Below are 27,437 nucleotides of genomic sequence, written 5' to 3' on the forward strand. Positions count from 1 at the left end.
GTGGTCTTCCTCTTCTCCTGCAGTATGAGAAGAAATTCCATTAATAATGCCAAGTAAGCAGAGTATTAATTCAATTATTGAGCCATGAATCCAAAAATTACTTTCTGAACGTTAAGGAGGGTGGATCACCAGGTTGATGAATATGTTAAATAATGTATGGACATCAACGCAAAAACATGGGATATGTGGCCGCTTTCCATCTCTCTTTCATTGTCTAGGGTAAACTTGATTCTAAAGTTTGTAGAAAGACCCTTCAGATATTATGGCTCTTATTTTATGACTGTTGGCAAAATTAGGAAAGTAGCTGGCATAAACAATTGGCTGAGTGTTTGAAGTTGCCATCCCTTTAGACGTTAAAAAGTTTCTCTGCCTGGAGTTCAAATTTAAGAAAGCACTAGCACAACAGGAATGGGCTTATTACACCTGTTTTTAGGTGGAACATTTGGTTAAATAAACCCCAACACAATAGCAAACAGATGCCAACTTTTCAGATAAGAAGCCATGCTTCCTCTGCATCGAGGAAGATAGTACATCCGTTACCATATCTACCCTGAAAGCACTTTAATAACCATGGAATTTTTTTGACACATTCAAGTATTGACGCCAGTTCCTGTTTTTAGAGTGCTGAATATGCACCATATTGGTTGGCCCAGAAGCTGGAAGAGGACATGTACGAGTAGGCTAAGACTGTACACAAGAGTGAATTTTTGGCTAGCCACTCCTAGAAAATGAACTAGTAATGATGTACATATGCCAGCTGGCATTTACTCAGATTTCATGTTTTACTATACTGGAATAATTAGAAAACTTAGAGGCATACAACTTTAGAGATAGAAGTCCTTTCCAGAGAATTTAGCACACTCTACTTCTCATATTTACACTGATATTTTTTGGTTTTGTTTTTGCATGATCTTGAAAGACACCCTTGATCCAGAAAATTCTCTCCTTGAGTGAAGAGGAAAATGAGAATTAGGAAAGATAAATACTAGACCAGAATTAATTTTTTTACCTGAATCTCAAATGAAAGAGTGCTTACGTGCCCGCAAATACTGAAAACTTAACTTCCTTAAGAAAATACCATCGAAAGCATCAATAAACAATTTAATAATTACCATTCTGACACATCTTAGGTCTTAAAAGACTTAATTATTGGGCATAATTTCCCTGGTCAATCAAAACCAATATCTTGGTACATGAGCACAATCAGAAAGGAACCAATGGAAAAAGCTACCCACAAAGTATCCTCAGCACACAGCCATACAATTTCACTCAGCAGCTCTGGAATTCTCCACAAGCCCCCATGTCCCCAGACCCCCTGTAAAGAAAGAAAGGCAGAGTAGAAATGGGAGAGTTCTCAAAGTTAGGCAGAAATTGTCTTGGGTCTATCGCTTAAATATATGACTTTATACAAGTTTCTTAATCTCTTTGAGTCTATATCCTTAGCCATATGAAATTAATAATGCCTACCTTGCTGAGTTATTGTGAAGATTAAATAAGATGGCCCCTATCAGTACATGGCAAATCTTATCATCATTATTATTAGTGTTACCGGTATCCTTACCACATGCTACTTAATTTCCTTACAGTATCTTATCTGGATAGGAAACGTTGGGTGGGCAATATAATATATAATCAATGCTATCTCTCCCCATACCGCTGGAAATTTCTATTATTTGGGGACAAATGGGACAAAACAGTGGCTATGAGTTTATAATCAACCAAGAAAGCATTCAAAGCTTATCAACCAATCACAATAACTAGAAATTATGGAGAACATTCACATTATAGTATCAAGTAGTGATTCTCAAATGAGGGAGGTGGCAGCGTGAACTGTCATAGTAATCAATGACACTAAAAATAGTATTTACTGTGTGGTAGGCATTGTTCCAAGGGCTTTATCCAAATTAACTCATTGGGGGCTTCCCTGGTGGCACAGTGGTTACAAATCCGCCTGCCAATGCAAGGGACATGGGTTCGATCCCTGGTCCGGGAAGATCCCACATGCCGCGGAGCAACTAAGCCCGTGTGCCACAACTACTGAGCCTGTGCTCTAGAGCCCGCTCACCACAATTACTGAAGTCCGCATGCCTTAGAGCCCACACGCCACAACTACTGAGCCCATGCGCCGCAACTACTGAAGCCCGGGCGCTTAGAGCTCGTGCTCCGCAACAAGAGAAGCCAACGCATTGAGAAGCCTGAGTACCACAACGAAGAGTAGCCCCAGCTCACCACAACTAGAGAAAGCCCGTGTGCAGCAACAAAGACCCAACACAGGCAAAAATAAATAAAAATTTAAAAAAAAGCAAAAAATCCCAAAATAAACAAAAACAAAAACAAAAACAAATTAACTCATTGAATCCTCCTAGCAACCCTATGTAGTAGCAACAATGTATCCTGTTGTAACAGGTGAGGAAACAGGCAGAAATAACTCACTGAAGGTTCACAGCTAATAAGTGGTAGACTTTGGGGTTACAACTTTTGTCTCGCTCCAGAGTCTGCACTTTTGACATGACTACCTCTTAATCAAAGGCATCATTAATGGGTCAATATTATCTGTTCTAGAAATTATTTAGGAACATAGAAAGAAGATGGTATATGTGTAAAAGTAATTTTATTTTTATTTTCAATGATGAGAGTTCCTGAAATATTAATATTTTTTTGTATGAGGAAAAGTTAAGGGACTTTGATCTGGTTCTCAGCCTCAGCAGATACCTCCTGCCCAGTCAGGCTGCCTCTGGACATGATGTGTAGACCCAAGGTTAACTGAGCGCTCACTGCACTCAATGAGAGAATGGACATCAAGCATTTAGCAGATTAATCCCTTGTCGGCAACATGGATGGACCTAGAGGTTATCATACTAAGTGAAGTAAGCCAGATGGAGAAAGAAAAATATCATAGGATATCACTTACATGTGTAATGTAAACAATGATACAAATGAACTTATTTACAAAACAGAAACAGACTCACAGATATAGAAAAGAAACTTATGGTTACCAAAGAGGAAAGTGGGGGGAGGAATAAATTAGGAGTTTGGGATTAATACATATGCACTACTATATATAAAATAAACAACAAGGACCTACTTATAGCAAAGGGAACAATACTCAATATTTTGTAATAACCTTGGAAAAAGAATATGAAAAAGAATATACATATATGTGTATATATATATATATATATGACTGAGTCACTTTGCTGTACACCTGAAACTAACACAACACTGCAAATAAAATGTATTTCATTTAAAAAAAAGCATTTAGCAGAGTGTCTGGCATTACATAATAATGCATATTTTCTTTTAAAAACAGTTAATAATCAAGGAAACCAGGTCATAACAAAATAAATCTCCCCTACGCAATAGAGCATATGGGAAAGAGTAACTAATATGTGCTAAGTGCTCCATATACCCTGTAATGAGTACCGCACATAATTCTAAATCTTTACTAGTCTATGAAGGAGAGATGTGTTATCACAATTTTATGGATGGAGAAAATAAGTGGCAGATGTGGGTTTTAAAACCTGACCTATTGGAGTCCAAAGCTTGGATGTGTTTTTTTCTCTTTCATTTTCACACCTATTTTTAATAGCTAAAATTTACTCAACACTTGCAATGAACCCTCGCAACTCTACGAAGTAGGTAGTGCCATAACACCTGTTCACTGCCTTCGTGAGGTCACACCCTACCCCCAGCACTGACCCTCCTCTAAGAGTATCCCTGGTAGGATTCCAAAACCTTCTTGAGTGAACCTAAAGGGGTGGGGGAGGGTGTCTGTGGCAAACACCCCACATTCAGGTCCACTGAGAACACTAAGATGCCCTTATATCAGAAGTTCTCTAAATGGATCAGGGGTGGGATGAGAAGTTCCCATTCTCTCCAGTTCCTTCTCACCAGCATCCCTTCAACTATTGTGTGATGAGGGATATTATACCATGGCTTCTATCTGGCTTTCTACCAAGTAGAAAAAGCAAAAGGGAAATTGGCATCTCTTGTGAGGACTATACCTCCATTCCAGAGCAATTCTGATCATTTTCATCCCATAACTGAATGCTTTTGCCACTCACAATCAACAGAAAAAGAATAGAGAGATCCGTTAAATTAAATAAATATCATTATAACTAATTTTAATATTTAAAAGCAAGACTGATATGCAAAAGGCTTATTTTCAGCTATAAAAATTTAAAACTCAGGTGTTCTGGACTTCATATGGTTAAGAATATGATATATAGGAAGCCACTGTAAAAACAAAAAGAATAAAATGTGTAGTATTCTGAAAAAAAAGATGTAGGTAGAATATAATAATGAGCTAATAAACTAAGCATATAATACTTCCAATTCCATGCATTTAAACCATTTGCCTTTTGTTCCTCTTCATTAAAAGGCAAATTATTCTAAGGTTTTCATATTCATTCATCCACGACTTTTATTTGTTTTACTTTAAGCTCCCAATGCATTTCATTTCAACACATAGATATGATTTTTAATTCAATTACACAGCATTAAGCTAGGAACCCAAGAACATCACCCAAAGTGAAATTATATTCAGATTCACACTTGGTCTCCACCTGCTAGTTCTCAATAAAGGAAAACTGGTGGAGCCCCAAAGGAAGGGATGGACTGCCCATATCCTCTCAAGCTTTGTTACTTTGTATTGGCTGATAAAAATGAAACCTTATGTGATTCTTTACTTAGCACAGCCAGATATATTACTGTTTAATATTTTGTTAGAGATGATATCTAAAGGTTATTCCCATGATCAAAATGTAAGGTGGACAAAAATACCCAAGAAATGATTATAATTACCGAATACAGTCCTAGCTGGAACTGATTCCTTATTTATCCAGAATGAAACTTGAGAAAGAATTACTGTCATAATACATGGAATGTACGTCTGAATCATAAAATAACCCATCTTCCGTCTGAGGTGAAAGTAAACCGTCATAACGATATATTCACCTGCGAATGAAACATGGGGAAAATACATTATAGGTTCTGCAGGCAATTATTCAATGGCTTTATAATCATATTTCAGACTAACAAACAGTATTCTAGGCAAAGAAAGTATCGGATTGCGTAACAACACAAGCACTGAGAAATATGTAGTTCCCAACTAGGGGAGGAATGATATTGCACGTCATTACACAGAAAAACATTTCTGTTGCATGTAGTAATTAAGCAATTTAATAAGTTGGGCTATAACTTTATAAAAATTCTTGCAGTGCTTTCTATTTTAAAGCAATTAGCTTTCATTTTCAGCATTTTCTAGTGCAGAATTTAGACCTAACTTCTATGGAAAATCACTAGAAAAAAATGAAAATACACACACACATGAAAATGTAAAGTTTAATTTTAGAAAGAATTGCAATACACAGGTATACATTATACATACATATATGCTTAGGGAAAGGTTACCTTACTGTCTTAGTCTTAGGAAAGAGCTTTATTTCTAAATGTGGTATATGTGAAGAAAAATACAAAGAAACACATATAACATAGAGCCATACGTAACATCCCTGAGTTCAGGCATGTTTTATTGGCATTTAGACAAAAACCTAAAAAAGCTAATAAGTAAATATACCATAAGATTTCTGGTAGCTCTTGATAATATTTTTAATGTTACATCTGAAAGTAACGTATTGAGAAAGTTCCTTAGGAAGCAGTAGCTTTATTCTCAGACTGTGAAGCCCAAGATTCAGAAGCCTCAAATCCTCCCAAAATGTATTTTTAATCCCACTTACAGGCTGGAAAAGAAATGTCTTCAAAAAAAAATTTTTTCCTGGTGATATGTGTATGTAAGGAATAGTTTTAGAACAAGCAATAATTAGCTGTTTTTCCCCATTGAATATGACAAAAACTAAATCCTATGCTTCTTACCATTCACATCTCCAAAGCAAGTACAGACCAAGAATCATCAATAATAATCATCCATCTACTCATGTGACAGCTTTAATATACACCCTTAATATATTTTATAATTAAGCTTTATATTTTGCTTTTACTTTTGAAAAGAGGGTAGCGTAGCACCACAAAAATTGGGTGAGATTTTTAAAAAAAGATTTGGGGAAAGCACCAAAAAACAGGGAAATCCAGTGCTCAAAAATCAATGGTCAGATTTCCTGCCTCAGAATTCTGTTGAAAATAGTTTTGATATATTTGATTATTGGCTTTTGTTTCTGAATAAGAAAACCAGCTCACTTCTCACATGTCACCAACTCAGAATTTATTTTAAACTAAAACAAGATTTAAATATAAATAAAGTCTGAACTGTGATTTATGCATCAACTCTATTTCTGGAAACTTTTAGTTGTCCCCTGAAAACACGAGATATTTCAATGAAGAAGCTAGGACAAAACTCCATTGCTAATGCCAGGTAGCATATTGACTCAAATTGTTAAACATCTCACCCGTGATGGATTTGATAGTTTCACTTGATACAGTTTGCCCAATCAAGTCATACTGAACTAAGCTGGAAGACTCCTTTGGAACTTCTACTGATTTCTCAGGACCTTTTGTCCACGTATAAATCATCTCACTCTTCGGATAGGCATCTGGATGAGAGCACAGAATGTGGTTAGATTCAGAGCTCCTTTTCCATCAGCATTGATGGTCAACGATTAAGAATATTACACATGTTCAGGAAAGATGTAATAAATGAAAACAAGAATCATTATGATTTATTCAAACACGTTTAAGATTGAGAAGACTGTAGAGATTAAATAAACAGGCTTGCAACTGGGCATATTTCTTATTTTTATGCCAAAGGTTTGGAGGGGAGACTACAACTAAGGCAACTAAAATGCTATGTATGCATCAGTGCACATGGTATGTTTCCATACTAATAGGATAAACAGTTGAAAAGCAGAAATAATAAACCCTCCAAAAGTACTGTCCAACTGCTACTCCCTTCCTTTCTAACTCACTTCCAGTATTTGACCAATATCGACTTCTTCCATTCTCATGCAGCTCTGCCAATTAGAAATGTACCAGATCCTGCCTATAATAATACAACAACAAAAACAAAAAGAGCAAATCCTACTGTTGGGAGAGCTCTCCAGGGGTCACCTATTCCAGACTCTGCCTCTGGGCAATACCCATGCTTTTTGGGAACCACTCTGTGGTAACAACTGGCTATGCTGTTTATAAAGCTCTCCAGGGAATGTACTTACACAACCAGTTCTACTACCGTTAAACTCTCACAATCAGAACATTTTCCCTTCCATCTTCAACAAATCCCTCCCAGCGGCAATTCAAACCCATTTTCTATTATTTGGTGTTCAGTACAAATGGAGACCAGCTGCTTGCTTACCAGTCTACCCAGAACAGATAGCTTGGCTCACACACAAATGAGTTCAGAAGAACAAAGAGGAATTGTATGCTACCCTCTGCAAACCTTCCTAAAAGGCCTAGAGCACAGTAGGTCCTCAGTGAAAGTGTTTAATTCTACTAAAGGAATTGATACCTAGGGAGACTATCTTTATAAGCGACTTTGCAAAACAAACTATAAGGCTTGTGTTGTCATTTAGCACTATACAATTGTGTGTCAAGGTTTATCTTCTGAAGTATATTTATGCTTAATCATACATTTAAAGTCCCAGAATGCTATGATCCTGCATGATATTTTAAATCAGGTATCCTACTCTTGGTTATCTTATAACCATTTTTCCCCCTGTTTTTTCTCATGCCTATGAATTGTCAACATAGTTAAATGTTATTCTTCTCCTTCCAAAGTAATTAAGTATCTTTATTTGATAAGTGTGATGGGCCTCTCTTTTCAGTTCTCAACCCCAAATCATCAGCTTCCAAGGAATAATTTCTTTATTCTAATATAAACCCTGATGGAGGACCAACTATGCTCAAGTCACTCTGAAGAGTGTTCCATGAGATCTGGGGGTGGTGGTGGGGGATGGGTGGGAAAGGACTTTCCCTAGATTAGAGCTATCTTGGGTGAAATTTAAATTATAGCACAAATGGTTTTAAATTCTGGCCCCAGTAAGATCGACCTTTCTGTCCACGTATTTTTTCTGTTTTTATCTTCTCTCATTAAATCACTGGTCAGGGAGCAAAGGACCCACTCTAGCTTCAAGTTAGGCCAACGGAATATTGTGATTACTGGGGGTTTATAAAAAGAATGGTGACTGCCGAGTCTCATTAAGTTAAGCAATGAGCAATGATAACAGCAGGCAACAGTTTCACAATCAGTGAGACTAATAATGTGAAGCAATAGTAAAAGCCAGCATCTATTTTTGGTAGATTCTGATTGAGTCAAATATTTGAGGCAGACGTTAGAAGAGACGATCACATTTTGCTGCCATCTCTGAGAAGGCAGCTTGGGGGAAAGGAATTCCATATTCTGTCCTACCCATTCATTTTATCCTCTTGCCTTCACATCCACAAAATATCCCAAATCCATCTGTCTCACATCTCCTCTGGTACCATCCTAGTCTAAGCCACCACCATCTTGGTATCCATATTAACACATACAGCCTCCAACTCTTCTCTGCTTCTCTCTAGCATCTCTACAATCCTTTCTAGGTAGAAAAGCTGAAGTGAAATTGTGAAATGTCAGTCAAAGAGTGCCACACCCCTTAGTAAATCCTTCCAAAGGTGTTCTAAAGCACTTAGAATAATATCCAAACTCCTTAATGTGGTCTATAAGGCACTATACTGTCTTGCTCTGTCTACATATCAGACCACACCTCCTACTCTGTTTTGGTCATGCTTTGGTCGTTTTTATACTAAGAGTGCTGCTTATGCTATTCTAACCTATGTCATGTCAGGAAGCCCCGAACCTTCTTCTGCTTTTTTCAAGTCTGCCATAAAGGATTCTGCTTGTAACAGAAACTATTAAATTACAAAAACAAAAAAATCATTTATACTTTCTATGTTACACCACCAACACATGGAGTTCAGAGGCCCCTAAATTTCACCACGGATCATCAACCTATTAATTACGAGTCAATCTACCTAGGCTATCTAGGTAGGCTAGGTAAGTAGAAATATGTTTTTGCTTTTTGGGGGAAAAGGGGTTGTTTTTAGTTCTTTATTTAAATATATTAGATAATAAACAGTCTCCTGTAAGTCAAACCTTGGACAGTTGTTGTCAGGGACAGTGGTTTAAATGTTGGACTATGGAAAATCATGCACATATAAAAATATCAGCTTGCGTGAGATAATCATAAATTCTAACAACATTTTTATTGTAACTTACAACTCCCAAATTTCAAAGGGCATGCATGACCATCCATGGGGAAATCCACCAATCTCATGGGACACTCTGCACTTATGGTGAGTCTATGATGGAAAAAGGCAATTAAACAAAATCAACACTTTCTTTAAAAGTAATTTAAAGATCCCTCAATGAGGAAGCAGGAAGGAAGGAAAAAAAGAAAGACAGGAAGGAAGGGAAGAAAGGAAAAAAGAGAGTTAAAAAGATAAAAAGCAAAAAAGAAAAATGACTACCTCATTGTGTATAAAATAGTGCCATTTCTCATAATTCTAAAAAGCTTATTTGGAGCTGTCATATTATGTGAGACAGATTTCTTTCCATTCCGGAAGAAAGTATCAGGAGTCCATACTTTTGTTACCATCATATTGTTCAATCTCAGAATTTCAATGGGGCCATCATATTTTAGTCTTTTGTCAATCCATGTCTGTCTGAAGAACACATCCATTGTGTATTCCTAGGGAAATTAGTTTATGACACATTCAATCACAGATGACTACACATAAATATGCAGAAAAATATATTAAATTCTAGTCTCTTTCCCACTCCAAAAAGACTACCCCAAATAAAAACAAATAGGAGCAAAATTTAAAAAAAAAAATGAATGGAGCAAAAAAGAGTGTCAGCAATTAAAGCATGTTATGTCCATCTTTATACCTTAATCTTCTACATTTGTTAGATAAATAATCATACATATTAATCATTCAAGAATAATTACTATAATTTAATAAAACTACCAGCACCAGGTAATTACGGTTGTACTTTGTTTTAAATCAAGTGGCAAAATTAGTTAATGTGTAACAAATATCACTGCATAACTAATCATAAAATTGTAGGGATCTCTTTAAGGCAAAGTAAAATATGTAAGAGAAATTTTATGACCACAGAATTTATTCACATTTGCCTAGAGTCAAGGAAAAAAGTTAAGTAGTTTCTTTGACCTGGAAACTGAAAATCTTTAATATGAGAGAACACAACTGAATGGACAAATCTATCTTGACCAGTGCTTGATGTTCTAAGCTCTTTATGCCTGAGAGATGGAAGTGGGGGGGAGGGGTAGTGAGCAATTGGGCCAACAAGGAATTCTAAATGCAGTTAGGACTACAATATAGTTTCATACCAAAACTAATTACACTCTCTAATTTTCTCCTCCTCAATAATTTTCTAAGGGAAAAAAATACTACATACATGTTGCACTATGGGGACTAGTAATAGAACGTTCTTTTCTTTGTTGAGAATGATTCCAAATCAAAAAATACTCAAATGTTAGAGCTGAAATGCAAGTTCAACGTCTTACTTTTGTAAACTTTTTAGGCTGTTCTTTGACTTTCTAGCTCTGTGTGATCGATTACAAAATAAATGCTAATTGCCCTCTTTTCTGCATGTTTTTTTCAAACCTCAAAAAGTACATTTAATTTCCCAAATACCTACCATTTCAACATCAGAAACAGGTCCAAAGCTAGTGACATATATGTCAGTTTTCACTTCTGTAACAGGACCTAGTAAGTATGAAGTAAATAAGTGTGAAAAAATAATTACCAATCTTATAGGCAAGGTGGGTTTGATAATTAAAAAGTAAAGACAGGTTATATATCATGTTTTTACGAGCATCTTAAATTTTCAGTGAGACAGTGCAGCTCTACAAAAAATGAAGACAAAAGAACAACAAAACCAGAAAGCAATGTTTACTTACAGTCAAAAAGAAACCCCAATTACTTACCAGGAACCTTATTTCTTCAAAGATACATCACCCCTGGGCACTGTTACAACAGGCAGTGCAGGGAACAAAAGCTTTTAGCCTTTGTGATTTTTTTTAGTCCATCATCTGATTGGCCTTTAGTAAAGAAGTGAGCTGTTAAAAAGAGGGAACTTAACCACAAGAGTGAGGAGGAGAAAACCCATAATGGCTGTAAGGAATGCATCTTTGGCAAGTTAAGGATATTGGTAAATAACTTAAACACAAAAATGAGTCATGTCACCTTTAACAATAGGTAAAGCATCCACTGGTAATTAGGACCAAAGTCAAGCTCTCCTAAAAGTTAGACCTATTTATGCTCTACCACCTACTTGCTGTGTGATTTTGGGCAAGTTACTTAACTCCCCAACAGCAGCAACCATAACCATCAGGCAAGACTGTTGATGGAGATCGAATGAAATTGCTCCTATGAGACCCTGAACACAGTTACTCTCTCATGAAAGTACTTATCAGGTATTCATTTCTCTTTTCTTCCAATAATGGCCACTACTGAGATTCTTTCCTACGTCTAAATAAAACTGGTTCAGGAACAAGTATATGGGTGTGCCTGGCAGAAGAGAAATGTGGGAGCATCATGACAATGGGCTGACAGATTTTAGACAAAGGAAAGTTGCTGCAATCTGGGTTTAGCACAATGCTTAAAATCAGAAATTCTGGAGTTCAATTTTGGCTCTAACACTTTCTAATTGTATGATCTTGGTCAAGTCACATATCATCAGAGGTAAAGGTTTTAATGACTATTAACTGAAATAATACATGTAAATCACTTGTCCCAGTCTCCAGAACATAATGTGCTCAATAATGATAGCAATTGTTATTATACATATCAATTTTAATTACTAATAAACATTTTAAATTGTTGCAATCTTGAACATCATTTCTTAAATGATGGTTTATAACACTGTATGTCCAGGGGCTACCTATTCCATACTGGAAAGAATAACATCTGCTATCAAGATGGACTATTTCCCTTGAATAATGGTTGGGCAATTGGACTTAACGTCAAAAAAGACAAAGAACAATTGGGATAGCTTAATGCCCTAGGTCTAAAGTTACCCTCATATAACAAATGAGAATATCTCTCCCTCTATATGGTGAAGATTGAGCCACAGAAAGAAAAATAGTTTGAAGGAGAAAGAAAATTCTTTTTTTGAATAAGTATCCTAAGAAAAATATATCCTTTGGAAGTATAGTGAGAGAAAAAGTAGAGATCAGGCTGATCTGCCATGAGTTTTCATTTTTAAAAAATAACACCTTTGGAAAACAGAGAGAATAAGTGTGAGAAGTTAATTGAACTTTTATTTGAATGAGAAATTGAAAACAACAACAACAAAAATATGATAGTAACAAGCTTATTAAAGCCAAAGTGTTTCAGGAATAGATAGGTAATCTGTGTTGAACCCTAGTAGATGGAGATTTCATTCAAAAAGATTCAAAAGTGGGAAAAATCACTCTGCTTGTTTCTTAAGGACAACTGCTAAAGTGTTAAAAACACTACTTCAGTGCAAGTCAGGACAAGGAGAGATAAGTTACTCAGAACAAATAAGGTTGAGTAGGTCCTGACAACAGGACTGTTTGATGAGAATCTTGAGAAATCCAGTTATTTTGAAGATCAATTTAGGATACTGGTTCTCAAACTTTAACTGGATCAGAATCACCTGGTAGGTTTGTTAAAGTACAGATTGCTGGACTCCACCCCAGACTTGCTGTTAGATTAGGTCTAAGGTGGGGCCTGACAATTCGCATTTCTAACAAGTTCCTAGGTGATGCTGTTCACTTCAGTTCACAGAAAGCATTTATCTGTTTTCTAGAACAGTATTTATTTACCAAACCATGTCCTGTAAAATATTAATACCATAGGTGTTCTATTGAAGTGGGGGAAGGGTAGGAGAGGGAGGATTTAGGCCAATCATATTTTTCCTTATACATTTATTTTAAGGTGTGTGGGTTTATGCTAATTCTTAAGGTTACAATGATTCCATGATAATAATGAATCTTTTCAAATTCTTACATAACATACTACTTTTTCAATGATTCTTGAAAACTGCTTGGTATTCGTGACATTATTCAGTATTTGTTTTATAAGATCACAAAGGTCTTTGAGATTGAATGAGATCCTAAAAATGTATAACTGGTAGAGAAATTTCATTCGGATACCCATTCAGTCAACATTTATTGAGTGACCACCTGCTGTATGCCAGGTTCCATGCTAGGCCCTGGTGATACAATGGTAAACCAGACAAGTTCCCTGCCTCAGGGAGTTAACATGCTACTGGGGGTGTGAAAATATAAATAATAAGGAAATGAATTAAATGGAAGAATGCTGTCATTCATAAGAGAAACAAAAGAGGCCAGTAACAGAGTGAGAGTCTGGGAGAGCCACTCTAGATTATTTAGCCACTCTTCAAAGCAGTGACTTTTAAACTGAGATCTGGATGATAATCACGAGCCATTGGAAGAGCTGAGAGAATGCATTTCAGGTGAGGAGAACTTCAAGGGGAAAGGCTCGGACAGAGCACCTACTTCTCTGGCCATATTCTGAAAGTGGTATGTTTTAAGCAACATATTTATAATATATGTTATTGTCACTGTTTTAAACTTGTATAAATCTTCATGAGAGAGGTTGTTATGGGCTGAATTATGTTCCTCCTAAACTCATATGTTGAAGTAGCACCTAGTACATCAGAATGAGATTATATTTTGAGATAGGGTCCTTACAAGGGGAATAAACTTAAAATGAGGTCACTAGAATGGGCCCTAATGTAATAAGACTGGTGCCCTTATAAGAAGAGGAGATTAGGACATAGAAACATAAAGAAGAAAAACCATGTGAAGACACAGAGGGAAGATGGCCATCTACAAGCCAAGAAGAGAGAGCTTAGAAGAAACCAACCCTGCTGACATCTTGATCTTGGACTTCTAGCCTCCAGAATTGTGAAAAAATAAATTTGCTGTTATTTAAGCCACCCAGTCTGTGGTGCTTTGTTACGGAAGCTGAAGCAAATGAACACAGAGGTTAATCACCTGTCCTGTGTTCTTTCCCCAAGTGTTCTCCCTCTGATACGCAGTCCAGCTCTGCCTCTGTATATAGGCTGTGGTAAGAAGTTTGATTTGTATCCCGTAATCATTGGGAGACCATCAAAGGTTTGATGTAAGGAAAATATATGATCTAAATATATGATCTGAAACACTCTGGCAGTTGTACGGACAGCGAATTACAGGAAGGCAAGAGTAAAAGAAGGCTTTTCTAAGAGGTTGCTGTACTAGGCCAGGTGAGAGATGACGGTGTCCTGGACTAAGGATGTGGCAGTCGGGATGGAGAGTGGACAGATCAAGGGGCATGTATGTGTGGAACTGCTCTCAAGAAATGGGGTTTTTCCCAAAGAACAATAAGCAGAGATACTATTACTATTTATTTAAGGCCTACTATGTGCCAAGCAGGATACTAGGCTCTTCCTATATGCTATTTCATTCAATCCTCACAACACCCTCCAGGGATGATATTTCATGAGAATTTTATGGACATGGAAACTGAGCTCACAGAGGTTAAATATTATATTCCAGAGCCAGAATTATAACCCCCTGGATTGATCTACAAAGTATGTTCTAGATTTACTATGCTAATTATATCATTAAATAATAAATCAACCATTAATTACTTACATATAATTTTCTATCTAGTACATAACATGCCATACCTACCTCTCCCATTTTGTTTCATGAGTAGTTTCTGAACTACGTTCCTGCAGCTCTTCCTATGCATTGCTCTTATTCTTATTGTAGCCTGCTTGAGTCTTTCTCTCCTTAACAGCAAAGACCAATCTTAATCCTCTTGGAAATCCCAAATGAGCATAGTGCTTTACACATACTAGGTAGTGAAAACTATGTATTTGATTGTGTTCCTAATATCATTCCAGCAGTGATTTTAAAATCTCCCCAAAGGAAAAAGTACTGGGATTCATTTGTTACATCAGTTAAGCTAAAAATATTTCCTGATTAAAGTAGAATTCGTGTTTTATTTATATTTATATCCTCTCCCTGAACAAATCCCAGGCCTTACATGTAATAGGTTTCCAATAAATCAGTTTTCAATGAATCACGGTCGCTATGCAATTAAGAATAATTCTTAGAGACGCTTCCTCTAACACTGCTGTTTAGGATGTTCAAATCAACCCTCCTAAGAGCATAATTACATAGAAACCAGATAATTTTCAGCTTGGAAGGACTTCTCATAATTTTCTATGCATTTGTGTAACATAAAAGACATCTTTTATTTTAAAATCTTACTACTTTGCTAATAGGGAAATAGTTTTTAATCCCCCAAATATAGTGGACAGTTCCTAAGGCAAAGTGATCTTCAACAGTCTTTGAAAGAAGGAGCCAACACCACCAGGATCAAATTCAGAGGAATACTCCCACCTTATTAATGAATCTAACTTGCTTGGAAAGTGGGAAGGCAATTAACATTTCAGAAAATTTCCCACTGTTTACTTCAGCTGTAGAGACCTGGACAAAAATATCACTTTTTAATTTCTTCTCCAGTAATAGGATCCAATTTGCTATCACACCCAGGAAAGAGACTTAAGCAGTTCTGCAGATGCTGAAACGACTCATTCCCTGTTCTCCACATTGCCTCCCCAGCCACGCACTTGAGGAAAGATTTCTGGGTTTTCGGCCCCCTAAATCCATGCATCCAGCTACATCTTACAAAACACTATTAATGTGTCTTCCCAAATCAAGAGACCTAAAGTACTTAAGAGGTACAACAACAGCAAGGAATCTTAGTGAAATATTTAAATAAGGCTCTAATTCTCTTTGTCACTTACAAAATATAGAAAAACTAGCGTTCCTGCATATTAAACAGGGAACAGATGTCTACTGATATTGTTGAGAAAGCAAATAACTATAGAGCTTTATTTAGATGACCTTAAAGATTAGTGCTTCCTTTATGGTATGATCCTATCAATCCAGCTCTACTTTTTAAATATTAAAGGCATCAAATAAATGAATAAATAAAGTACTAAAAACAGCAATAAAATGTGAGCAAAAGATGAAAATGCAATTCACAGAAGGAAAATTCTTGTAGGCAATAAAGATTTGAAAAGATGTTCAACCACATTAGAAATCAGAAAAATACAAATCATTTCACATTAAAATACCATTTCAAGTATATATATATATACATATATGTACATATATATACACATATATATGTATATATATATATATATGTATATATATACACATATATATATTCTTTTCCAAAGTGTTGAAGGGTTTGTGGATCCTGAATCTCATATTCACTGTAAATGGGAGTTTGAATTTGTAAAACTACCATAGAAAACAGTTTGGCATTATCTCATCAAGTTGAACTCCCACTTACACTAAGATCCAGAAAAATCCATTCTTGGATATATATGCAAAAGAAACTCTTGCACATTTACAGCAAGAAATTTGGGCCAGAATATTCACAGCAACACAATCCTGGAAACAAGCAAAATGCCTATTGCCAACAGAGCAGATGAATCAGCTGGTTCCTGTGCGATGAGTGTATCACACAGCAGTCAAAATGAATGATCTATAGCAATACACAGCAATAAGAATGAGTCTTAGGAATACACAATTAAGTGAAAAAAGCATCAAAAGATTGTAAATAGCATGTTCAAAACAATTAAATTTTTAAAATTTCAATTTATTAAAGAGTCAAGTTGAGCTAAAATGATATTCAAATAAAGCTATGCAATAATTTATTTTTTTTTAAGATTTTTTTTTGATGTGGACCATTTTTAAAGTCTTCATTGAATTTGTTACAATATTGCTTCTGTTTTATGTTTTGGTTTTTTGGCCACGAGGCATGTGGGATCTTAGCTCCCCAACCAGGGATCGAACCCGCACCCCCTGCATTGGACGGCGAAGTCTTAACCACTGGACCGCCAGGGAAGTCCCATGCTATGCAATAATTTAAAAAGGACTCAGAATGGTGGTTACTTTGAGTGGGGAAGACAGGCAAATAGGATGAGGGAGACCATATAGCAGAGTAAGTTGTCAAGGTTTAATTATTTAAGTAGGTTTTATTTTATTATAGTAAATGAATGAATAGATGGATAGATAAAAAGAAGGTCCACAGATATGGGGACCAATCATGGGAGTGTGTCATGAACCACGGATTATTAATCCAGAATCCAGTTCTGTGCAGCGGAAGCTTTTTTAAAATAAATACATAAAAAAGGCCTAGACAATAAAGCAGCTATTTGTTTAATGATATACGAAATGCAAGTTGATGTATTTTTTCATCTAAAAGAAAGCTAACATCCCAGTGAAATATCATCTAAATGTCCACTAAGTTATTGATAACCTATATCTAGATTTTTAGTGCTTATTTTAGGAAACAACAAATGCATTTTGCATATTCTTGCCCTAAAGAACCTGTAAATATATATTAGCACCAGTACATCTTTTTTCTTAAACTAAGAGCATAAGAAAGTAAATTTGTGTTCTGGATTCTACAGTCTCTTCTTGTCAGTCACACAGGCATCTTTCTTTCAGTTATCCCTTCCCTCCACTCTAATATTATTCTCTACTTGTCTATTTCCAGTGGTACACAAACAGCTTTAAAAAAGGCAACCTTCCCTCTTTCTCTTCTCTTTCGTATTTAAACTTCTGGGGGAAAAAAAAAACCTATGCCTACTGCCTGGAATTCTCCCCTTTCTATTCACTCCATCATCTATTATAATCTAGTTTTCGCGCTCAGGACCCACTAAAATTCCTTTTGTCAATATCACCAGTTTTTCCCTATCTACAGCACTTTTCCCACAAACTTTTAAAAAAATCTTATTTCTCTCATTTTTAAAAAAGCTCTCTTGATGCTACTTTCTCCTTCCATTTACCAGCCCATTTCTCTGCTCCTCTGTACAAATGCCCAGAAAGAAACTCCTCCCATTCTTTCTGGAACCCACGCAATCAGACTTTCACCTTCATCATGCCACCAAAGCTGCCCTTGTCAAACTCACTGAAAATGTAGATATTGCTAAATCTAGTGGTCCATTTTATGTTCTTATCTTTCTTTGTCTGCCAGGAGCATTAGACATAATCGACCAATCCTGCTCCACACTGAAATACTGTTTTCTTTCTTTACTTAACATCTGGTATGTACATTCTCTTTGAGGTTTTCCTCCTACCTCAAAGGTCACTACTTTTCAGTCTTCCTGGGACAGAGATTCCTCCACCTCTTTCCCCACTTCTTAACACTGGGGACTTTGGAGCTCAGTATTTGTACCTTTTCCCTATCACCATTAATTCCTTGGTGATCTCTTCAGTTTTATGGCTTTAAATACCATACGTTATTGACATACCCAGTATCCCTGAATTCCAAGCCTATCTTCACTTTACATCTAATGAGCATCTCAAACGTAACATATTCACATACAAATTGTTCAGCCACATCCCTAAGCTGCTTCTGCCACAGTCTTGGCAGCTCCATTTTTCTAGATGTTCAAGTCCCAAACTCTGGAGTGACACCCGACACCTCCCTTTTTCTCACATCCCATATTCTAGCTGTCACCAGTAGACTAGAACTTTGAAAAATAGCCAGAAGCCAACCATTTCTTACAATTTTACAAACTTCTCTGCCACCAACTTGGTCAAAATGTCCATCATCTCTTGCCTGGTTGCTTCTAAAAACCTTTCTGCAGTTGCCCTTGACCCGGACTCACTGTTCCCAATCCAGCAACCAAGGTGAGCCTTTGAAAATTAACCAGTTCAGGTCTCGCCCCTAATGGAATCCCTCCATTTACTTCTGACATGATTCAGAGTAAAAGCAAAGTTCTCACCAGCCTGCAAAGCTTTATACTACCTCATCCTTATATCACACTGACCCTTTCTTACTCCTCAGCCCTGTTACCTTCACTGCAGTGACAATTCCATGCTTACCATGTCTGCACGTAGAGTTACTTCTAACCAGAAGACCCCACCCAAATACAGCTTATGCTCTTATGAATCATAGTTCAAATATCACTTCAGGGACTTCCCTGGTTAAGAATCCACCTGCCAATGAAGGGGACACAGGTTCGAGCCCTGGTCCAGGAAGATCCCACATGTCGCGGAGCAACTAAGCCTGTGCGCCACAACTGCTGAGCCTGCACTCTAGAACCCACAAGCCACAACCACTAAGCCCACGTGCCACAACTACTGAAGCCCACGCACCTAGAGCCTGTGCTCCACAACAAGAGAAGCCACTGCAATGAGAAGCCCACGCACCACAACGAAGAGTAGCCCCCGCTCGCTGCAACTAGAGAAAGCCTGCACGCCCCAACGAAAACCCAAAGCAGCCAAAAATAAATAAATAAATTAATTAATTAAAAAAAAACAAATATCACTTCATTCAAGTCTCTCCCTCCTAACTACTCTAGTTAAAATTGCAACCTCCTCTCCTGTTTTGTATTACTCGATAGGAGTTATCAACATCTGACATACTCTATATTTGGCTTATTTCTGTTGCTCCTTTTCTGTCTCTTTCACTAGAGTATCAGCTCAGGAGGGCAGAAAACAGTGTCTCCTTTGTTCACCAGTGTATCCCCAGTGCCATCCTAGAACAGCGCCTGGCGTATATTATATGATCAATGAATTTTTAAATTATTATTACAAATTTATTTTTTAATTTATTTTTGGCTGCATTGGGTCTTCGTTGCTGTGCACGGGCTTTCTCTAGTTGCATCGAGCTGGGCTACTCTTAATTGCGGCGTGCAGGCTTCTCATTGCGGTGGCTTCTCTTGTTGTGGAGCACGGGCTCTAGGCACGCGGGCATCAGTAGTTGCAGCACGTGGGCTCAGTAGTTGTGGCTCGCAGGCTCTAGAGCGCAGGCTCAGTAGTTGTGGCACATGGGCTTAGGTGGTCTGCGGCATGTGGGATCTTCCCAGACCAGGGCTGGAACCTGTATCCGCTGCCTTGGCAGGCGGACTCTTAACCACTGCGCCACCAGGGAAGCCCCTCAATGAATTTTTGATGAAAGTGAATAAAATGAAATATCTCCGTGTGGCCAGTTCTTATCTTACTTAACATCTTAGAAGAACTTGAGAGGTGTCTCATCCCTCCTTCCTAAGATATTCCATTCTCTTTACTGTAACTCACACTCTCCTAGTGCCCACCTATATCACAGCCTACTCCTTTTCATTCTCCTTTGACAATTCTACGTTTTCTTCCCTTATTTCAGTTGTCAATGTTCCTTGAGGCTTGGCTGTGGGCTCTTTTCTCTGCTCTTTCTATACTCCTCTCTAGACATCTGTTCTCACAGCATTACATACTGATGACCCCAGACAAAACTCTCCTCTGATATCCAGACAAGTACAATCACTAGGATGCCACACATGTATGCTAAGCTTAACATATCCAGGGATGTCTTGATTTCACCCTCCCTCCCATTACTGTTCCTCCTCCAATCCTCTCCAATTTAAATAACACTATTCTCTGTCAATTTTCTTAAAAAAATCCATGAGTCATTTTTGATTTCTCCCTTTCCTTTACCACCTATATGGAATCCATCACCAATTCTTTGCTGAATTATACCTTCAAAATATATCTCACTTTTATCCATTTATATTCATCTTTGCTACCTCTACCATCTTATTCCAAGCTACCATTAACTTAATGGAGAGAACCAAGGAATAAAAAGTTTTTTCATTGGTCTCCTTGCTTCTAATATTGTTCCAACTTCATATCTAAGCCTTTCTTTTTCTTATGTAGCAGCCAGAGGGATCATGTTACAATCTAAGTCATACCACGTCATTCCCTCCACCTAAAAATCTCCAATGATGTCCAGGTTCATAAAAGGGAACTCCTTTACCAAAGGTTTTGTATGATCTGGCCTCTGCTAACAACTCCAAGCTAGTCCCGTGAGATTCTTCCTCTTGCTTTTCGATTCCAGGCACACTGGACACCCTTCACTGTCTAAATCTCACTAATTTATTATCTACCTTAGGATCTTGGCACTCGCTTTTTTTGCTGCCTGAGAACGACTTTTGCTTACTCTTTCCATGTCTGTCACCTTTAGGTCTTAGCTTAAAAGACTTCCTTGTCCACTGTATCTGAAATAGATCTCTCACCCAATTTATTCTAGCATCCTATTGGATTGTTCCACAGCATTGTCTTTATTTACTTTGTTATTTGTTTCCTTGTTATTTTTATCTCTCTACACTGCTTAGCCTGTATCTGATTCAGAATTATATCTTCACAACTTAACATTGTTCTTGGCACATAACAGTCTCTCACTATCTATTAGTTCAACAAATGAATGAATGAATGAATGAACGTGACAAGTCAGAAGAGAATGAAGCTTTATTTTTCTGTTGCCCTGGGCATTTCAAGTGTTCATTTCATCTATATACTTTAAAAGATATATTCTCTGTCAATGTTCAATTAATAAAGCTAGCACATGGCACATCAATTTAATTTTTAGGTTGAGATATAGATCATTTGAAAACACTGCAAAGATGTTTTCATTTCTGTGGGAAAATTCTTCCAAATTTACCTAAGCGTATACACTCCCCCAGTGTTTGCTTTTCCATTTAAAAATGTTATTAGAGCTTTAAAATAAAAGTTCTCATTTCACTCCTCTGGGGGAAATGTAGTTTTGCTTATTTTAATGACCTACTTAGTAACAAGAAGGTCTGTTAATGAAAATTTGACTCTTGTTCAACAGAAGGATGCAAAAAAGTCTTACAAGTGGTTGTAGCAGAAGACCAGCTGCCTAAGGGTTTAAAGAATGAGAAGTGAGTTCTGGCCTTGTCAATTGCTTGTCAATTACTTATCAATTACAGTGTTATTGGGTAATTCATGCCTCCTCTCTGACAGAAGGATGATGCCTGCCCTGCTTATCTTTTTGCCTTGTTGAGATAATCTTATTAGACACTGTATGTGAAAATGTTTTCAAAATTGTAGAAAACCCTACTCATCTGAAGTCCTACTGTGTTGGTGAACAACCTTGCAAAACTGACCCTAGTGCTCCATTGCCATTTCAGAGAGATTGTAGAAGATGATCTAAGGCAATCATCTCTGTTTATATGTATCTGGAAGCATTTATTATTCCAGATCATTTGCCTCAAAAGACTGACATGCACAAAAGGTTGTATAATCCTTCAATAAATGGAAGTGGGTAAGGGCTGGCTTCCTAAGCTATCTCCTGGTGGTTAGTACCTTAGCTATGCATTTTTAAGATGGTGTGTAACAGTGTTGAAAGTGGATACGGGCCAAGGGGATGATTTTCTAGCTCCTTTGTGGCATGGTTTACTGTGTGCTGCTTCTAAGCAGCTGCAAGCTACTTCTGGATGGTAGCAGACTGATTTGTCAACAGCTGGAAGAACTCTACCCTTTCAGATGTCCCAATCTAGCTTCTCTCACTCTGCCTCCTTCCTTCCCTTCTCACCTTTCCCCTTTCCTTCTCTAATGGAGAATGTGGGAGACAAGGGAAAGGAGATCCTGGAGGGATGAAAAGCAAGAACCATTTCAGTTCCTTTTACTTCCCCATTGCAATCTGTGCTGCTGAGTTAAAAATATATAATTTCATTTCCAAATCTATTTCAACCCTTGCCTGGCCTACTGAGCAATCACAAACCTTCCAATTTCAATTCAGATCTTTGCTTTTAGTTTTATTTTATATGGAACACTGCTAAGTTGTATAAACAGATATAAAGTAAATGCTCTACAGAGAGCAGAAGTAGGATTAAAGGAACCAGGGAGTAAATCTGTATTTATAGCACACTGGTCAAAATCTGAATTGTTTTCATTTCATTTATAAAATGTCAAACTTTCCACAAAGTATAAAATGTCAAAGAAGGGATCATACCTGTGGCATCCAAGAGTCTCTGCTAGCAATGATTTTTCTTATTATTTTCAGTGATGCTCATTTATAACATCTTGTAAACAGATTACACATTTTCTGCAGGTGAGAATTACTATTCCTCTGTCACATTTGGAATACTACGTATTTACAGAGAATGACCCACTTCTAAAAAATGAATTACACTTACCACAAATATTTATGAGCAACAACCCCCAAAATTGTGCTACATGGTAAGTTATTAACAATTAATCAACTGCTAACACTTAAAGTAATGTGAATTCAACCCCTTCCCATAAAGCTATAAAAGGATCTCCAGGTGGGCAATGAAGATCACTTGGCAGAGACAAATAAGATGACTAATATTGCCCTTGAAACACTTTAGCAATACTGCAGCTAACCAAAATCCAGCAATGTCTTACGTAGGTTGATTTCATTCATTTTATTGTCTATATATTATCATGGCAGAGGGTAGTTGGTAAAAAAGATGCAACTCCAATGGATCCCTTCTTCTTTTGAATTAAAACTTGCATTATAACCAACTGCGTAGATATGATTTTAATTTTCAACATTAAATAATAAAACCATATGATTTCAATAACTTTTCACTTTAATTTAGGTTCAGGGACATCAATTCACTAATGAATATTTAAACTACATGTGATTTCATACTTCCATCATTTTTTTCTTTACTTGAAATGTCAAGCTTAAAAACTTTATGGTCAGATAAATCGTCTTTTATTGATATAATATAGCCTTGAATGGCATCACATCATCTGAAACCTTCTCTACAAAATTATTTTTAATCTAAAGTGATAATTTCCCAGTCACTTATGAAAGATCGTGCATTGACAAATGATTCACTTCTGTAAGGAAGCCTCTTTTCAGATTTGCATGAAGCCAAATGTGGTGCTGAGCATCCTACCCCTGGAGAGGCAACGTGAAAAGGACCAAGAGAATCTTTCATCCTTCTCATCCATCTTTATCACTGTCAACATACAAAAACTGAATTAAAACCTTCAATGGCTCCCTGTAACCTTCTCAATAAAATCCAGAAAAAAAGTGGCTCCTGATTCCAGAAGACCGGATTCCAGCCTATCGTTAATATGCTATGTTTCCCTGTATAAATCACTTTCTCTTTTGAATCTTCAGTGTTCTCCTTTGTTACATGAGGAGAACAAGACTAGACAGACTCTAAAGACTCATCCAGCTCTAATCTATCCACTTCTCTTTTATTTCCAACAATTCTTTATAGGCTGGGACCAAACACCTTTGAAATAATGTCTAATTCTGTCCTCTTTCCCAGGAATATCCTGCTCCCTTTTACCTTCTACACTCCCCATCTTATCTCTTAAACACCCTCCATAGGAAGCTTAAATGAAATGCTTCAGTGCTTCTAATATTATGATACTCATCACAGAGTATCTGATAGCATCCCAGTCTTCATGGGTTTGTCTTTTAAATACACAACCTGATCTGGGTTCACATCCTGCCCACGACACTTATTAACTGTGAACTTGGACCAGTTGCTTATCTTTCCAAGCCTCAATTTCTTCATCTGTAAAATAGGAATAGTAATAGCTTTCTCTTGGGGTTGCTGTGAGGGTTAAACAGTAAAGTATCTATATCCTTTAAGATAGAGCCTATGTCTTATTCAACTCATTTCCCAAGAGGGTAACTAGCTCAGAGAAGTGGGAAGAACAGGAACTTGGTGGTCAGAAGCCATGGGCCAACACTTTGGGTGAAGACACATGTTCTCTCTCTGAACTGGACTGAGAGGGTGTTTGAGGTTAAGAATAATATCTTGAGATTTCTGTGAACCTGGTGCCTAGCACAAGGCTTGCCACACAGATTCTCATTACATAAGCAAAGGGGCTATGAATATGGAAAAGAACAACAGTGCTGTTAATGGATGTGCCTCTATTAGACCCTTTATACACATTTACTGAAGGAAGAAATATAGCAGAAATACCCCTGACTCCAAAGTCTTAGGAGGGTAGTAAATGCCACCTCTCCAAATAAAGTAAACTTTCATCCCAAGGTAGAAAAGAATAGGAAAGGACTGGGTTCTCTAGGAGAGCAGGCAGCTTGTGCCCCTGATTCATGTCCTAGGCAGAACAGGGTCGAGGTTTTGGCAGAGGGACTGATTCCACGTGGGAGGACAGGGGACTTCGGATCAGCTGTGTCAAGTGCAACCTGCTCTGAGCAGTGGCCAGGTTGGGGGGCCGTCCATTCTCGGGGCGCAGCGCAGCAGGGCAGCTGAGCCTCGAGCTCCCATTTTGGACACTTCCCCTTCAACCTCGCCCACCCGGCAGTCAGGTCCCGGAAGGTAATTAGTGTTCCGGAGAGGCCAAGCTTCTGAGGGGGCAGGGAGATGGGAAAGTACGGGTGGGGGCGGGTTTCTGGTCAGAGGTCTCATGAAAAGAGGGGAGAGAGAGAGAAAAGAGACAGAGGGAGAGGGAAAGGGAGAGAGGGAGAGACTGAGAGATTTTTCATTTTTGCACGCGACGCATACCTAATGATATTCCCACAGACAGACAGACAGGCAGACGCAGAGAGAGACAGACAAGACACACTTGCGCGTTTGAAATCGTTCATACCCCCAAATCCAGGACGCAGCCTGTTGTCATAACCATCGAGTAAACTGTCCAGGATGCGGGTAAAATTTTCCGGGCATAATTTCTCCTCCTTTTGGTTCTGTCCTGGGGATTCGTTTAAACTGCAAACGCACACACACACACACAAAACAGGGGCGGAGGGGGTTATTTTAAGAATTGATCAGCGAACAGGTGGAAACAGATTTATCTTCTAGGAAAAGAGTCTCTTGCCCCAAACTAAAGGAGGCAGGGCGGAGGGATGGGGGAGAGAGAGAAATGGTCAGGAAAGGCGCACCCCGCGCACACGGACCCCAATATCCACACTCTTCTTGCACCCCGCGCCCCTTCGGCTCTCGGCGTCTACGTGGGCAGAGCAAAGCCCGGCTCCGGGCCGCTGACCTTACAGCGGAGACCAGAGGGTCTAATTCGCCCTGGAGGGGGAGGGGGGGCTGGCGGCCAGAGGGGACCCAGAGCTGGCCCCTTCTCCACCTTCCCCTGGCCCCCAGCACCTCGGGGAACTCACCAAGCCGCCAGGCACAGGAAGTGCAGGAGGGCGAAACTGGCCCCGAAGGACGTCGCGATCGCGGGTACCTTCTTGGCAGAAACCATCTTTGCAACATGCCATACTTTAAGCCTGTTCAGGTTTCCAGGCTCTCCAGATGCCCTGAGCAGGGTGCGAGGCGAGGGCAGAGGCTCTCCGCGGCTGTGCGCACACTCGCGCTCACACTCGCCCGCGCTCACACTCGCCTGCGCTCAGCCAGCCCCAGCCGCGGTGGGCGCGTGTGTGCACGCGGGCCGGGGAGGCGGTTCCTGCCTTGCCTCGCCCCCTCCTTTCCTTGCCGAGCTCTCCAGTGTATGGAGAGCTGTGTATATACCCTTCACACCCTTTCGTGCCCGCACCCCGAGCCTGCTGGGGTTAACCCTGGGGCGCTGGCACCGAAGGGCTGAGCCAAGTTCTTTCCGACCTTTAACCCCAGGCAGCAGAACCGGGGGCTTCCGCCCCTCCTCGCGCTCGCAACGCCCCACCACAGGTGTGTCCCCTCCCACAGCAAAGCTTAGGCTCCACTTCTGCCTCCCGCTGGGATGTGGATCGAACGCGTGAAGCTCCTCTCTCTTTAGGTTGTTTGAGGACCTGTTTGTACCCATTTTCAAGGCTGGAGGTGGAGAAAGGGCGACATGGCAGGGCTTGCTGGGCGTGGGGAGTGGAAGACCAGGATAGGGAGAGGGGATCAAATCTGAACGGAAAACAACCTCTGGGACTCTCCCCTTCAGGTGTTGGGGGGCGCCGAAGGAAAGAAGATTCTTCCTGGTAAAAGGGGTTGCAACTCACTGGGCGGACTCTCGCCAAACTGTTAGGAAGTGGACTTGAGCCCCATTCTGCAGTCAACTCCTTCCTCATTCTGTAGTCAACTCCTTTGCCAAGCTGTTGCTGCAAAGATACCAAATTCCTTTACGGTACCCGTAGCCGCCTGGCACGCACAGGCCCTCTGCTTTGTTGCTCCATCCTTTTTCTGGAGGGCAGAAAAGAGGTGGAGAAAAGGGACATCTGGTCAAAATCACTTTCACTTCTTGAGACAGTTGACGCTCTTTTTCTTTCACAACAGAGCTGACTCGACTTCCAGAATGCTTCAGGGAGGGGGAAAGGATGGCTGGAGAGAGGGAGAGGAGAGAGCAGGAAAAGAGAAAGTGTGTGTGTGTGTGTGTGTGTGTGAGAGAGAGAGAGAGAGAGAGATTAAAATAGAAGGGAAGCCTCACAGTTCACTAATGACTTGAAAAGGAACACTAAGCACCATAACTTTAGTGTTTTATTGAACAGAGATAAGCACTTCCAATAGAACTTTCAAAAATGTTAATTATTGGTTCCAAGGGGAAAAGGTGTCTTTCACCTTAATAGTGATGCATATGGAAATGTTTATATGATGGATCAATGACCTAAGTAATTTCCGTAAAGTTAGGTCCCTGGAACCAGTCACTACCGATAATTATGTTCTGTTTAGGACTTTGACGGTTTGTTCAAAGTTTGATGACTGG

General features: G+C 38.7%; 1 protein-coding gene across 3 annotated transcripts in view; it reads right to left on the minus strand.

Moving 5' to 3' along the window:
• Window positions 1-26,026, minus strand: part of GABRA4 (gamma-aminobutyric acid type A receptor subunit alpha4) — a 62,457-nt gene extending 36,431 nt beyond the window's left edge. The window contains exons 1-7 of one of the 3 annotated variants that reach the window (XM_061191355.1): window positions 25,998-26,026; window positions 25,410-25,528; window positions 10,655-10,722; window positions 9,460-9,680; window positions 9,209-9,291; window positions 6,405-6,548; window positions 4,804-4,956 (exon numbers count right to left, since the gene is read on the minus strand). In XM_061191355.1, the coding sequence (XP_061047338.1) occupies window positions 4,804-4,956; window positions 6,405-6,548; window positions 9,209-9,291; window positions 9,460-9,680; window positions 10,655-10,722; window positions 25,410-25,528; window positions 25,998-26,026 (817 nt within the window). Of the gene's footprint in view, window positions 1-4,803; window positions 4,957-6,404; window positions 6,549-9,208; window positions 9,292-9,459; window positions 9,681-10,654; window positions 10,723-25,409; window positions 25,529-25,929 lie in introns of all 3 variants that reach the window. The other 2 variants (XM_061191354.1, XM_061191356.1) reach the window with 2 other exon arrangements.
• Window positions 26,027-27,437: the final 1,411 nt, after the last annotated feature.

The sequence above is a fragment of the Eubalaena glacialis genome, chromosome 5 (genome assembly GCF_028564815.1).
Source record: "Eubalaena glacialis isolate mEubGla1 chromosome 5, mEubGla1.1.hap2.+ XY, whole genome shotgun sequence".
Taxonomy (NCBI): Eukaryota; Metazoa; Chordata; class Mammalia; order Artiodactyla; family Balaenidae; genus Eubalaena; species Eubalaena glacialis.